This window comes from Saccopteryx leptura, chromosome 2 (genome assembly GCF_036850995.1).
Source record: "Saccopteryx leptura isolate mSacLep1 chromosome 2, mSacLep1_pri_phased_curated, whole genome shotgun sequence".
NCBI lineage: Eukaryota > Metazoa > Chordata > Mammalia > Chiroptera > Emballonuridae > Saccopteryx > Saccopteryx leptura.
Window position 1 is genome coordinate 351,175,704 of NC_089504.1, and position 15,696 is coordinate 351,191,399.

General features: G+C 42.6%; 1 protein-coding gene and 1 non-coding gene across 2 annotated transcripts; one reads left to right on the top strand and one right to left on the bottom strand.

Annotated features, from left to right (window-relative positions):
- Positions 1–2,182: 2,182 nt before the first annotated feature.
- Positions 2,183–6,299, bottom strand: TOB1 (transducer of ERBB2, 1). Its single transcript, XM_066364584.1, has 2 exons — positions 6,002–6,299; positions 2,183–4,118 (listed from the first exon to the last, which is right to left on the bottom strand). The coding sequence occupies exon 2, from the start codon at positions 3,969–3,971 to the stop codon at positions 2,946–2,948; it is 1,026 nt and encodes a 341-aa protein (XP_066220681.1). The 5' UTR covers positions 3,972–4,118; positions 6,002–6,299; the 3' UTR covers positions 2,183–2,945.
- A 3,715-nt stretch (positions 6,300–10,014) lies between these two features.
- Positions 10,015–10,203, top strand: LOC136396260 (U2 spliceosomal RNA). Its single transcript, XR_010749646.1, has one exon. It is a non-coding gene; the product is annotated as a U2 spliceosomal RNA (small nuclear RNA).
- Positions 10,204–15,696: the final 5,493 nt, after the last annotated feature.

Sequence of the window (15,696 nt, forward strand, 5' to 3'; positions counted from 1 at the left end):
CTTTAAGGGGCATTTTGATTGAAGGCCTACAGTCTTCAACAGAGGTTAAAGCTATTCAAAGGGGATTAACAATACACCCAACTTTAGTAAAAGATGGGCGGTAAGGAATATTCCAAACCCAGAGCTACTTTTTAGTACTATCTTCTTCACTCGTTGATGAGGCTCACAATCTGTAAGGCAGCATTTTGGACACCAGGTTAAGGCCAGTCCGAGACTGCTCCAGTATCAATAGTTATAGAAGTAAAAAGATAGGAAAGACCTAATAAAATGTAACTCATCAAACTGTCAACTAAAACAGTATCACACAGAGGGTCAAAGTGTGCTGGCAGACTGTAGAGAAAAAGATTTGAGATTAAGAGGTAACTTTATAAGGTGTGCTAGCCAAAAGCACCTTTAAAAAATTTATTCCTAATAAGCAAAAAAGGGCATGAAAACAGAGCCTTTGCTCATTCTTTAAAAAGAAAAAATAAATCATAGGCCCCGGCTGGTGGTTCAGTGGACAGGGTTCAAACCCTGGTTAGGGTATGGATGCAAGGTGAGCAATGACGACACATCTAAATGGACCTAAGAGAAACCAGTTGATGCTTCTTCTCTTTCTTTCTCCCCCATTTTTTTTCAAAAGAAAGGGAAAAAAATTTTTTTTAAATCATAAAATCCTCAGACACAAGCTCAAATCAAATGATTGTTTTCTTGAAACCAATCAAGATAAAATTTAGTCCTTCTCAAGGGCCACATGAGCATACAGACCAATATGAAATTTCCCTGATTGTCAATATACACATTCTTAAGATCTGATAGTTTAACTTAAGTTATGTTCTATTATTTAAAATCCAAATGTATATATATTAGTGCTGCGGATTGTTACAACTTGATTTTTACAAAATCTCTTGCCTATCTACTGACTTGCTGCCTTATTCTTTCAGGAAAATATTAACTTGAGCCTTTCTTTATAAAAAGGCAGTTTTCTTCTAAGTTAAGCCTATAATTTCAACCAAAAGTCTCTACTTAAAACCATTACTCTGGTTGTTCTTATAGCTATTCCAACTTTGTGATCACAAAAGCCCCTAACTGTTAAGTGTCGGCAGACTGGGTCTCAGCCGGTCCTCCTCACTACCCCAATCCTTCTTCATAGCCTCATTCTGTCCACTGAAGGACAAAGGCCTCACCATGGAGCTGACAGAACAGCCTCGCTGTTATTTTCAGTGCTTGTTTCCTTAAAACTTTTTATTGCTCTAAACTGCATGGGTAACAGACAAAAGGCTTTTGTAGACTGGTGTCCAAAAAACTCATTTGACACCAAATTTATTTCCCTAGTAACCCGGACAGTGCTGGTTTCTTACTATAAAAGCACAGAGAATGGTATTTTTTCTTCCCATTCAAGACAATTTTGTCAGGATTACTATGTCAACACTAACAATGGACAATTAAACAGTGAAATGACTCATCATTTAAATAGTAGCTCTCCCAGCTCATCAGTTTAAAAAAATTCCATCCCTAACCAATAGAATTTGACACATTATCCATCACTAACCTTTAACACCCCCCCCCCCCCCAACCAGCAGGCTGGCTATTGCAAACTTTTTTTGCTGGGAAAGTGTACACAAATGCTAACATTTAGCAACCTGTCCAATCTTGAACAGAGTGCAATCATAAATTATGCAGCCACATACAATGGCTGAACTTTAAGTAAAAGGATTAGTAAACAACTAATTTTTTTTTTGTAAGTTAGGTCAGCTGCTCTGTCTGAGTCAACCCTGCAAGCTGTCCCTCTCCCAGGCAGAAGCAGAAGACTGACCCAGTGGTCTCTCTCCACACACACTTGGACCAAATCCTCTCAGATTACACGAGAATTTCATTTTATCACCTCTCTTGGATGTCAGCGTGACACATTTTAAAACTTCCTATAAAATAGGGTTGACTAACCTTAGCACACCGTCCCTATCACGGGAGACGCATACGGACTGAAGGGAGTTGCTGAAAATTATAAAGTGGCCACAAGCATAGGTCAGGCTATGGAGCTCTGATAGGACTACTTTCTAGATAGCCAACTACTATCTGGTGCACCGTAGGGCAACTGCTTTCCATTGTGTTTGTGATTCAGTGAGTCAGACCTTTCTGCATCATTAGCATTTACAACATCAAGATAAATCTTTGGCAGAGGCTTAAAAGACCACAGAAAGCATTTTTAATTTTAAAGAATTTTAATACAAACTTAATATAAACTATTTCAGTCCCTCTTAACATGTAAGACACTGACTCAAAATACTTTTATACCATTTTTTTCAAGTATTGCACAATATAGGTACAAAATTAATATTTACGATTACATTTTCTTCCATAATATATAGCAAAAATCTTTAAACCTTTAACAGAAAATACATTTTTTGAAAAAGCAAATATTCGTACATTTTAATTCCACCACTAAAGGAATATCCTGTACACAATTTTTAGAATAGTTGATGTTTTTAAGATGGATATTTTACAATTTCAGTAAAAAAAATACAACATGAAGCTGCTGCTGTCACAGATCACTGTAGTAAAAAGATATAAATGCAATACCATGTCGTAGAAACAATATATATATCCTCTGATATTTTACAAACTTTGTACTAAATTAAATTATACAATTAGAAAAGACCAATAAACCCACTTATTAGTGCCAATTTTTTATAAAAAAAAAAATCAGCCATGTCGTTGCTATATCTTAAATACTGTAGGAGGCCATATCTGAGAGTATACTTTAAAATATACAGTCAGTATAAAATAACTTTGTGCTTGGTTGGCAAATGAAAAATGATGCATGTTTTATTTTTGTAACCAAGCTTGAATGTATCTTTACTATAAGCTTAAAAAAAAAATCTCAAGGAGGTGAAAAAAAATCCTCCTTGGGCCCGAGCATTTTAACTTGTACTTTTAACTGGTACGATACATTTTTTTTCCTTTTTTTAGTTAGCCATAACAGGCTGGAATTGCTGGTTAGAATACTGCATGTTATTTAAGCTAAAATTCAAGCCATCTACAAAAGACTTCTCATTGAGGCCTCCGTAGGCCGCAAACACATCAAAGGCATTACTGTACTGAAGAGGACTGAGGTTAAGGGGGCTGTCACCTGGGAACATTCCATTGGTACTACTACCTTGACCCTGCATATTAGGAAAAATAAATTCCTTGGCATTAGGAGAAAGGGCAGAGGTTTTCTGCTGTTGCTGCGGCGGCGGCGGCGGAGGCGGCGGCTGGGAAGGCTGCGGCTGTGGCTGCGGCTGGCTACCCAGGCCGAGCCCGTACAGAGAGTGCATTGAGGAGGAGATGGCTTTCTGCTTCAAGAGGTCGTTCACATTCAAGCCAAGGTTGATGGGAGAAGTACGTGCAACCTTGTTGCTGCGGCCACTATTCTTCATTTTGGTAGAGCCGAACTTGGTGGCGGCAAAAGTGGCAGTGGTAAAGGTCAAAGGCTGAGTGGACCGGGGCATGAAAGTCGGGCTTACAGCAGCAGAGTGACCAAAGGGAGGTGACGGAGAGCTGGACACTGAGGAGGCTGGGTCACTTATGGGCATAAAAACCTGGGCCTCTGGGTTAAAGCTGTTTTTGATCTCTTTATCCAACTCACATCCATTTTCATTATTATCATCCACATAAAGCACCTTCACTGGTCCCTTTTCACCAATTTGGTAGGAAACCTCAAATGGATCGATCCAAACACTAAGATCCTGCGGCAGGTTGCCACGAACATCGTCAATGTCCAAACCACTCTCTTTGGATGCTTGTTCGATCACGGGGTCCACTTTCTCCCCTATGTGTATACATCTAAACCCTGATCCCTTGTATGGCTTTTCAGGATACCAGTGCCCTTCATATTTCTTCTTAAGAAGTCTCTCAAGCTCTTCACCAAAAATGTTGACGCGTCTTCTGGGAAGCTTATTGTACAAATATGAAATAATAAAATTTAGTGCTACTTGAATTTCAAGCTGCATAGCTGCTATGCCACAAAGTTAGATTTGTGTTTCAACTTCCACACGCACACACACACCAAAAAAAAAGTGTTCAGTTTGTGGCAGAGAAACAAATTTTCATTCAAAGTGCTGGTATTGGATTATCCTTCACCTTGAGTGGTCTTGTTCCTTAAAGAAAACAAAACAAAAGCAAACATGTACAAATAAGATAACTGTAGGTCTCATAGCCTGTTTTTACCCCCAGAATAATTTCACTGTTGAAAAAGTCTAACAGGCTAGAAAGTCTGAAAAATATAAGCAGCACAAAATAAAGGAACATACAATAGGAAATTATTTATTCAAGTTCAAAATATCATAGGGGAAAAAGAATTTACAGTTAAAATATTTTTAACCCTATAATTTTGTTTCTGACTAGAGTTCTAAGAATAAAAAATATCTCAAAATTATAGTGTATCCCTTTTTTTTACTTCCTTTAATTCTCACAATATTTACTGAAAACTATACTCAGTATGCCCATCCACTTTACCTCCATACCTACATATGCCAGTTTTAGAAGCCAGTAATATTCCTATTCACTAATTCAGATGTGAATTCTGTATTTCTGTTCATTTTGTAAACATACTGTAGTACTTTAATCTCCATTGTTAAACATTTAGAAATTTGATAAAGTAGGGAGATTATTTTAATTTCCAAAGTATATTAGGCTAAAATTAAAGGTACTAAATACTCAATGAATTACCATTCTACTGAATGATAATTATGAACCTATACATTATACTATAGTTATTTCATATGCTCTTATATAGAAATTATTCTATACTGTTGAGGTCTTAGTAAGAGGACACAACTGAGCTTCTTTGTACTTTTTCTTTTCAATGTATATATTTCTAAATCTGAAAATACCTCAACAGCACGTATAACAAAAGCAACAATTCCTTTCAAATCTCTATTTATTAATCTGTTTAATGGACAGGGTTTCTGAGTTTTATTCTGACTTTCAAAACCACCTCCCTCCCTCCCCATAAGAGAACAGCCGGAGAGTCATGTACGATAAGGTCGACCTTTAAACGTTTGCTGGATCAGCACTGGGTGGGGATAAGGAAAGATCAAGGGCAAACAGAAGATATTTGCAAAGGAGATCTATTTGTACACTGAGGTTAATTTAAAAGGACATTTAAAAACTCAAGCTGGTATTCATCCATCTGTTCCATTTTCCACAGTCGTGGTGACAAAGGGAAGAGACTCCCTGCCTGCCCCCAAACTACAAACACTTTCCACGCCAAAAGCCTGACTGTCGACGAAGGCAGCTGATTGAGCCAAATTGCTTAAAGGTGCAGGCAAGAGAAATTCAGGCTCGGCGGAAGGTAGTTTTAAAGGAACGCCTTAAGACAAGAGTGTGAAGAATTACATAAACAGCCAGTTGGGTCTCATTAGATTTCTGCTCACAGCCCTCGGAACCCAAGCGCTACAGCAGCAGCAGCTGCAGCAGCAGCAGCAGCAGCAGCAGCAGGAGGAGGAGGATGGGGCGGAGGAAGAGAGCACAAGTACCCTCGGAGGAGAGCGGAGGGAGGAGGAAGGCCACGAGAAAGGGAAAAGCAACCACTTGGGGCGGGCACCCGGGCAGGTCGGGGCGCCGGCGGCCCCGGGTCAGCTGCTCCCCTCCCCCCCGCCGTAACCGGACCCGCAGCTCCCCGCCCCCCGCCCCGCGGCTCCTGGGACCCGGCCAGAGCCCGGGAAGCACCGGTTCCCCAGCACCATTTTCGACCCCGCGGACCCCAGCGCTTCCCCGGAGCTCGCCGCTCCTTCCGGGAGCCCCAACCCCCGATTGCCATCAGCTCGCCTCGGGCCGCCCTTGCCCGGCCGCCCGGTCACCCGGCCCGGGCCGAGGCGAGGTGAGGCGAGCCCGACGCGCCAGCCAGCCCCGCCTCCGGCTCCGGGGCCCCTCGGAGCCGCTCCCCTCCGCTCCGGGGGCGCGACGCCGCGGTCCCCGAGCGCCCGAGGGCCCGGTGCTCGACGCCGCTGCAGCCCCTCCTCCTCCCCCAGATACTTACGGGCTGCTTCGGGGCTGCTTCGACCACAGACCTCGCCGCTGGGCGGGGGAGAGGGGGCGGCAGGGCGGGGGCACGCGGGGCTCGGCGGCGGCGAGCCGGCGGAGTGCACGACGACGTGGCCGGGAGCGGAGCGCGGACGGGGCCTTGGTGCTGGCCTCGAGAGGTCGCCCCTCTGACTTGGGTGGCGGGGACGGGGTCAAGCGAGCGCGCTCACTTCTCCACGCAGCCCGGTGCCCGGCCCAGCGTCCCCTGAGTGCACACACACCACGCCGGGCCAGAGCTTCGCTCCTTCTGCCGCGGCGCGCACCCCACCTCTCATTTTATATCCTCTTCCCCGCCCCCCCATCCCCTCCCGTAGGGGTGCGCGCGCGCCCATTCGCGTCACACAGCTCGGGGCGGTGTAACCAATCCCCGCCCTCCCACCAGCTCGCCGGACCCTCGCCGCCTAGCTCCGCCCCTGCCCGGCCCCCCGACGCCATTGGCCAAGTAATGCCTGCCAGGTCTTGAAGGGCGGTGGAGGGCCGGAGTGGGAAAGGCCGCACCCCTCTGGCTCCAGGTGGCCAATAAACTGAAGATGTGGAGTCTCTGTGGGCGGGATTAAGAAGAACCTTGGATAGTGATTGGGGAAGAGACGTGCCACTGAAGGTGACAGGTGGGGTGGGGCGGCTGACGCTCGGTTTAGGCAGAGAGCGCCGAGGAGAAGGGGGAGGGGAGCGAAGCAGGTGGCGAGGCGGCGGGGGCAACAGGGAGGAGAGTCCAAGGCCCCAAGAGGGAGGGGAGAGTTTACAGAAAGTGTCCTACCCGAATGGTACTGTGGCCAAGGAAAATCACACTCGTGGACAAGCCACCAAGTCTGCCTCCTGTGCACCCAGAAGAACCTAGAAAAAGGGCGAACTATAACAGGGACTCGTGCATCCGATTAATTGGATATTAATCACCTCAGGGGCCTAAACCAACTGCCATCCAGAGGGTGGCAACTACAGAACCCAAAGCTGCCGTGTCAGGCTGGGGGTGGGGAAGGGAGATCACCAGGCCACACCTCTCGCCCAGGTGACAGTTTAACTGCTTCAGTATCGCACGTCAGACCTCCCGGTGCAACCCGGTAACAACTCGGCTGTAGGGGCTGGTGTGACTGTAAGAAAATTCGCATTTTATTCCAAATGTCCCATCCCAGCTCTCCGTGCCAAATTGCAAACGTATCTAAGTATGTATGCGTGTATTTCAAGTGCCTACTTTTAACACAAACACACAAACAGTGTGCCTTTTGTAACGTGCGTTTAAGATCATTTTCGGTTGAAATATGTCTGGGTAAATAGAAAGCGGGGGGGGGGAGAGAGAGAGAGATATTCAAAGGAGGAGGACGAGCGCCCTTTTTCACAACCTGCACCAGGGAAATACACGAAGCTGACGTTGGGAGTGGAACCGAGAGTCCCTCTCCGCTAAAAATATTACAGATAGCAACGACGCCTGATTGGCCATGCGTCTCCCCTGGCAACCAAGCGATTGGCTGTCTGGTATCCTGGATACCGACGTCAAACTCGCACTGGGAAAAGGGGAAAGTCTGTGGGGAGGACAGGGTGGAAGAGAAGAGGAGCAATGAATGAAACGCCCATCGCTTAGTCTTCCCCACACCCCTCTCTGCACTCAAGGAGAGAATCCGGGAAAAATACCCGTTGGGGCACCGCCTTGCCCTTAAAACTGTGGGGCCTGCATTCTCAACCTGCTTAAGGAAGTTAAACTGAAACCCAAGGAGGAGCGGGGTGTCCGCGGAGCCGGCTGTGTAGAGCAGCTTGGGCACAAACCCTCTTGTGTTAGGCCTAGAGGCTTTGCGCTCTATGGACGCAAAATCTGGATGTAGCCTTTTTCTCTGCCCAGACTCTTGCACCTTTCTGTCATCTCGCCTATCCTTGTAGAAAGAACCGAACTGAAAAAAAGGATATTTCTGAAGTCCCAATGCGTGTGAGCAGGGAGGGAAGATGGGTGTGTGGAATGAGATGAGGGTGGTAGGGTCAGGTGACCGATTTCATGTTTATTGTTCAGATTCCTAAAACTCAGGCAGCGTGTTTTAAGGACACAAAAGTTTTACTCGGTGACTCTTTAAATTCTGGGGTTTTTTAAAGCTACAAACAAGGAAGAGTGGGATTTGATTGTGAAAGTATGGAAGCATTTTAAATTAAAATGCCCTTTCTTTTGCATCAAAGAATTTTATAATATATTGTTTGTTAGGTGTTTTCTTATTTTGCTCATTTATATTTTCTGGTTGTTTCCTATAATGAACATTAATCCTATTTGGTATAAAAAATAAATATTTTTAATTTTATAATTAGATTAGCACAGAAATTGCAAGAAACTAGGTAGGTTATTTTGGGAAGAGCTTACCAAGATAAACACTTGATTTTTCTTGTGCTCCAAAGCAGAATTTCTCTTACCATTAAGCAAATATTACTCTGAATGTTTGGTACAAACATTCAGAATTCCAGGACCATGTGTTGGGCCATGTGTCTTGCTTTATAATTTGGAAACTATATCACTATAATTAGAACAGCATATTAGGCTCGGCTGAGATTAAATGTCTAAAGATAGATGAATTGTAATTTTTCAAGTTTATCCATACTTTTCAAGAATTCTCTAAAGAGAAGATGAAAATGCTCTTTTCCAAATGCCCCCTGGGATCTATAATCCTAAATTTTGAATTTGAGAGCAGTCATCTGATAGGTGCTGATTAAATATGAATGGCATAAATAGAATGTTTAAATCAGAAATTTAGATGTCAAAATTTGAATTATTACTGCTCAGTCCCAAGGTATGAGAGGGTTTCAAACCAAATATAAATATAAGCCCATACACACACATTGAGACCCTATCGCATCCTGGAGAAAGTACCCAATGGTAGGGATTGGGATATATGATTTTCACTTGTTTCTATCAGTTTCAGTTCTCTCATCTTTCAAAAGGGTTAGATTAAATAACCTCAATTAAAAAGCATCCTGGCCCTGGCCAGTTGGCTCAGTGGTAGAGCGTTGGCCTGGATCGATTCCCGGCCAGGGCACACAGGAGAAGCGCCCATCTGCTTCTCCACCACTCCCCCTCTCCTTCCTCTCTGTCTCTCTCTTCCCCTCCCACAGCCGAGGCTCCATTGGAGCAAAGATGGCCCGGGCGCTGAGGATGGCTCCATGGCCTCTGCCTCAGGCGCTAGAATGGCTCTGGTTGCCGCAGAGCTATGCCCCAGATGAGCAGAGCATTGCCCCCTGGTGGGCAAGCCGGGTGGATCCCGATCGAGCACATGCGGGAGTCTGTCTGACTGCCTCCCCGTTTCCAGCTTCGGAAAAATGCAAAAAAAAAAAAAAGCATCCATATTTAAATTATTTTTTATATTTATTTATTCATTTTAGAGAAGAGAGACAGAGACAGAGAGAGAGAGAGAGAGAGAGAGAGAGAGAGAAGGGGAGGAGGAGCAGGAAGCATCAACTCCCATATGTGCCTTGACTGGGCAAGCCCAGGGTTTTGAACCGGTGACCTCAGCGTTCCAGGTCAACACTTGATCCACTGCGCCACCACAAGTCAGGCAAAAAAGCATCTATATTTAAAACTCAATGTCCCTAAAGCGAATAATGTAGTTCTTTTTCAAATATAGATTGCAAATAAAAGAAAGCAGATGCATAGCCTTCCAATATTGCCAGTCATGGGGTATAGAATTCCCTTTATCCAAATTTTATACTTTAAAGGACCCCTAATATGGCTTTTTTTTTCTAATATGGCTTATTGCTATTTAACATTTATTTTGGAATTGTGTGGGACTGCTTGATGATTATTTACATTTATAGGGGAGAAAGAATTTGATATTAGTCCCCAGGTAATACCACAATCAACAGATATTCCTCTCTCTGGGCAAGTGATAGTCACTGGGAATCCCAGCCCCTGCTGTCCACATTCCTGGAGCGGGTGCCTTACACTAAAGGTAATGATTATTCGGTAAAGGAATACGTTCTAGTATTATTGAAAATTACAGTGCCATCGCTTCTTGGCCTCTTGGCTAGGATCAAGTGTAGTATCTGTTATCAGTTTAATATCTGATATGTCCTCTATCTGAGGACAATATATTAAATGGATTTTTGGAATTAGGAGATGGAATAGGAACTTGCTCCGTCCACTCCACGCATAGACCTGGTATTGCAGTACTTCCAGGAATGGTTGCACACGCACACAAAAAAATTACAGTACCTGAAACTACCCTCAATTATTACCTCATTCACACACCCCACCTTGATTTCTGAAACAAGTATGTCCTTAACTTTTTAATTCTCATTCTGTTTCCTTGTAAACTTAGACAGGATTACAGAATTAACATCACAAGATGTGTATTTACTAAGGCTCATTCCATTTCTAGGGAATCAATCTTTTATCTTTATTTGAAAATTAGGCAACATCCAAAGGTAATGCTGTTCTTATCACTATTACTTCTTTTAAGTGACATGAATCATAGGATGCACATTTTAAACATCATTGATAAGGAACACTTGCAAACTAATCACCGAGTTATTAAAATCCAAGTAAACCAATTCTTTCCTAAACATTTCTCAAAGGACACGATGTACTTATGACTGAGTAAACCTCAATGTGGTTTCCTGTGGCTTCTCATATGGGAAAGTAAAAGAGGGCCATATATTCTCCAAAAGAAACAAGAACACAGACTGTTCAATTAAAAGATAAGTAGGTATATTAAACAAAACCATTTATCTTTGGAACAGGCAATTCCACTGAAGGAAGTGGGTCTGACAGAATGTCTCCTTTTAGCTTGCCCAATCCCTATTATTCTGAGGAACAAGAATCCAAACCAAATCTTGCAATTTCTTTTCATTAACCAAGGATGAAGATTTTTATCTCAGCTGGAGATTATAGTTGCAGATTCTAGAAGTGATACAGTGTTCATAACATTCTAAGTCCAATGAACATTAAAGCCTCTGTGAGCAATGTTATTAGAGTACTGTACTTGATTTTTATTTTTAGATAAGAGGAGGGGAGATAGTGAGGCAGACTCCCGCATGTACCTTGACAGGGATCCACCCAGCAACCCATCTGGGGATGATGCTTGAGTACCAAGCTATTTTTAGCACCTGAGGCTGATGCACTCCAATGAAGCAATCCTCAGTGCCCAGGACCATGCTTGAGCCAATTGAGCCACTGGCTGCATGAGGAGAAGGGGGGAGGGGGAGAAGGAGGGGAGAGAAGCAGATAGTTACTTCTGTGTGCCCTGACCAGGAATCAAGCCTGGGATGTCCATATGCCAGGCCAACTCTCTATCCACCAAACCACTGGCCAGGGCTTAGAGACTTTAAGTATATTCTAGATTTAAATAAATAATTCTAGATTTCATCCATTGCACACTACAGTATTTTTTAGAAAAATGGAAAGGGCTTTATTGTAATGCTACATTTAAATAAATTTAAGGCATAGATTGTAGCTTTTATGTGCCGTTCTTCTTACTCTGATTTAATTACAGTATACATAACAAATTCTATTTTATAAAATAGATACATGGTCCTGCAATTCTGAATCTATTTATATAATTAGATATATAATATAGATATAAATCTGGATATATATATATATTTATAGAGAGAATACATCTAGATGTAGCTATACAGAGATATAAATGTATAGATATAAAGATATATTCCTACTGTAGCAGACACTGTTTCTAGCTCACCTATTTTTCATGCCCCATCTCCTTCCCCTTGTCTTCATGACTGAAGAGCCTCTAAGAGCTAAATCCCAGCTTTCATCGCAGTAAGAGTGGCCTTGTGACATTGTTCTGCCAATGAGACATAAATAGAAGTCAGTTTGTATGGTTTCTGAGAAAGCTTTGTTTTTCTTATTAAAGGAGTTTGTTCCAGGTACTATAAGCCACATAACAAACTATCCAAAGCTTAGTGACATAAAACATCCATTATATTTATTATTTTTTAAAAGATTTTATTTATTGATTTTAGAGAGAGGAGGCAGTAAGAGAGAAAGTAGAGGAGGAGCAGGAAGCATCAACTCATAGTTGCTTCTCATAGGTGCCTTGACCAGGCAAGCCTGGGGTTTTGAACCCGAGACCTCAGCATTCCAGGTTGATGCTCCAGCCACTTCACCACCACAGGTCAGGCAAACACCCATTTGATTATGTTCTCAGATCCTGTAGGTCAGCATTTAGACAGGACACAGGGGGTTAGGTGGCTTGTCTCCACTCCACAATGTCTGGAGCTTCGGCTGAGAAGACTCACACACTCGCGTCATCTGAAGCAGAACTTTCTCCAGTGATAAAAACATGCTATATCAGTGGTGGGATTCAAATAATTTAGTAACCAGTTCCCTGCCCTAATGACCATTTTAAGTACAAAAAAAAAAATGATATACCAAAATGTAGTTTATTATTTCATGAATTTAATACTTAAATAAGAACAATAAAAGAGGTACACAAAACTAATTCTGTTCTGAGTTTTATAATATTAATAAAAATATTAAATAACACTGACAAGAAACAATAAAACTGTTATTTAAGATATTTCTTTTTTTTCTTTTTTACAAGAACAGAGAGAGAGTCAGAGAGAGTGATAGATAGGGACAGACAGACAGGAATGGAGAGAGATGAGAAGCATCAATCATCAGTTTTTTTGTTGCAACACCTTAGTTATTCATTGATTGCTTTCTCATATGTGCCTTGACCACGGGCCTTCAGCAGACCGAGTAACCCTTTGCTTGAGCCAGCTACCTTGGGTCCAAGCTGGTGAGCTTTTTGTTCAAGCCAGATGAGCCCGTGCTCAAGCTGGCGACGTTGGGGTCTTGAACCTGGGTTCTCTGCATCCCAGTCCGATGCTCTATCCACTGCACCACCGCCTGGTCAGGCTATTTAAGATATTTCCATATTGCTTCTTGATTGCCATCCTCACTTGCAATTTTTTTCCCCTATGGACGGAATGAACATGACTACGGGTGCTTAGAATACACTGTTGAACGGATGAACGTCAAAAAAGAGCAAGGAATGTAAATTTGTGATTTCCACATTGGGCGGCTGCCCAGGTGCCTACCTCAGAGAGAACCTTGATTACAAGTGCCATTTTAACAACTGGTTCGCCAAACTCAACAAAAACTTAGGTATTGGTTCTGAACCGGCTGAATCCCACCACTGCATCTCTCTGCTGTCCAATATTAGCCACTAGCTACCTGTGGCTATCGAGCACTTGACATGCGGCCAGTGTGACTGAGGAACTGCTGTTTATTTTATTGTGTTTTAATTAAATATAAATTTAAATAACTACACGTGGCCAGCAGCTCCTGAACCGGGCAGCAGGAATCAGAGGGCTTCTTTACTTGCATGTCTAGCACCTGGGCTAGAATGAACCAAAGGCTGGGCTCAGCTGGCACTGTTGATTGGAACATCGAAACATGGCCTCTGAACTCTTCTGGAAGTACGTCAGCTGCGTCTGAGAGGAATCATCTCAAGTGGAAGTTTCTGGAGAGTGAACATTCTAAGAGAGCCTCAATGAAGCTGCCTGGCCCTTTGTGACCCAGCCTCCAAAGTCACAAAGTATCACTCTGCCATACTCTACTGGTGGAAGTAATCATAAAACTGCCTAGATTCAAGAGCAAAGCACATAGACCCCCCCCCCCACACACACACACACATACTTGTCAAGGGAGATTGTCAAAGAATTTGGAATCATGTTTTTAAATTGCCACTGCAATATTTCCACCTCTTCCCTGCCTTAACATGGATGTGCTGGCAGGAGCTGTGGCAGCCTTCTTTATAACCTGTCGTGAACCAACGTGGCTAGTAATTCCAGGTCCTGGGGAGCAGCACAAAATTAGGAAAATACACTTAAAGAATCAAAGGATGGATTCGGGGGGTGGAGGGGGGCTCTGCAAAGCTGATAGCAAAAACAGAGCGAGCTCAAAAACCGCATCTTGCTTTATTTATAGGACAAAGTGGGCCATTAGCAAATCAGTGAGATCTCTGATCACATTTCCAAGGCAACCCAAGAATTTTACCAAGTGCAGAAAACCCCAACCAAACATAACATCTTAACTTCACACAAAGAAGAAACTTGCCTCCAGTCTTTCTGGGAAACAAGGGGGATAGGATGAGACAAATAATCCAGCATGACAGCTAACAGGGAGGTGTAGGGAAGGCCTTAGCCTTTTGCAACTTAATCAGGCAAGTGAGGTGGGGGGTTGGGCAGACTGTCAGCTTACAGCCAGTTCCCCACACCTCTGTCCCCCAAAACTCTAAACTGCAAAAACCCTGTTGGCTTTTCTGTCCCCAACAATAACCACAGGCAAATACAAGATAATCACAGAGACAAGGGCTCTGACCAAAAGTAATAACTGTCTACCTAGGTCTAGTCTTTTTTAAACCACATTAAGTGCTCCGCAACTTAAGCTGAATGTATTCTCAAAAAATATAGTTACATTTTTTAAGGAAAACTGAACTTGATTCACAAGAAAACAAAATACATTTTTTCTCATCTAAAATATCAGGCTTTGCCTGACCTGTGGTGGTGCAACAGATAAAGTATCAACCTGGAATGCTGAGGTTGCCAGTTCAAAACCTCAGGCTTGCCTGGTCAAGGCACATATGGGAGGTGATGCTTCCTGCTCCTCCCCTCTTCTCTCTCTTTTTCTCTCTCTAAAAATGAACAAATAAAAAAAAATTAATTAAAATATCAGGGCTTCTTATTCATTATAAAACCTAGAAATGCTCATTGTAGAAAATTTGGGAAACAGAAAGTAGTAATAATCTAAATCTTATTACTCTCACCACCCACTGATAACCATTGTATCTGCTCCATTTCTTTCTGAATGAGTTTCTACATTATATGCAGTTTTGTATCCTGCAGTCCACTTAGCATTACATTGTTCCTATTTTTACTTGACACTAAGCATTATCATAATCATCATTTTAATGACTGCATTCTATGATCGTGAATAATTTTATATGATCATTGCTCAGAATGTAAGTCATTGAGAATTTTTCTGTATTTAAAACAATCGTACCCTGGCCGAGTAGCTAGCATCCTCCCAAAGCATAGAGGTTGCTGGTTCGATACCCGGTCAGGGCACATACAGAAACAGATACTGTCTCTCTCCTGCTCTTTCCCTTCCTCTCGCTAAAATCAATAAAATGAAATTTTTAACAAAATTCAATAATAAAAACAATTCTATTTAACAAACATTTTAATATATACCTTTAACTCCCTCTCTGGTTACTTCATTGGGATAGTTCTAGAAGTGAAATTACTCGGTCAAAGATAAGGTGTTGTGTTTTGTTTTGATTTTTAAAATATTTTTGCTCATTTGATAAGTAAAATGGCATCTCTGTTGTTTTAATGTGTATTTCTTTAGTTATATGTAGGATAAACGATGTTTTTCCATATTTATCAGCTCCTGGATTACTCTTTCAGTGACTTTTCCATCCACACCTTTTCTCTGCATTCCTATCAGCAGTCTCTGTGTTTGTCTCTTCAACCCATGTGAGCGTCTTGCAGGTTGTGTGCCACATAGGTGGTTGAACATGACAATAGTCGAAACTTTACTCTAGAACGTGCCAAGCTATTTTAAATATGCGATTTTGATGCCTAGAACCTTGATTTCTGATCTATTTAACTTTTAACATTCAGCCTGACTAAAAAAGTTATCAATGAATGCTTTCTGGT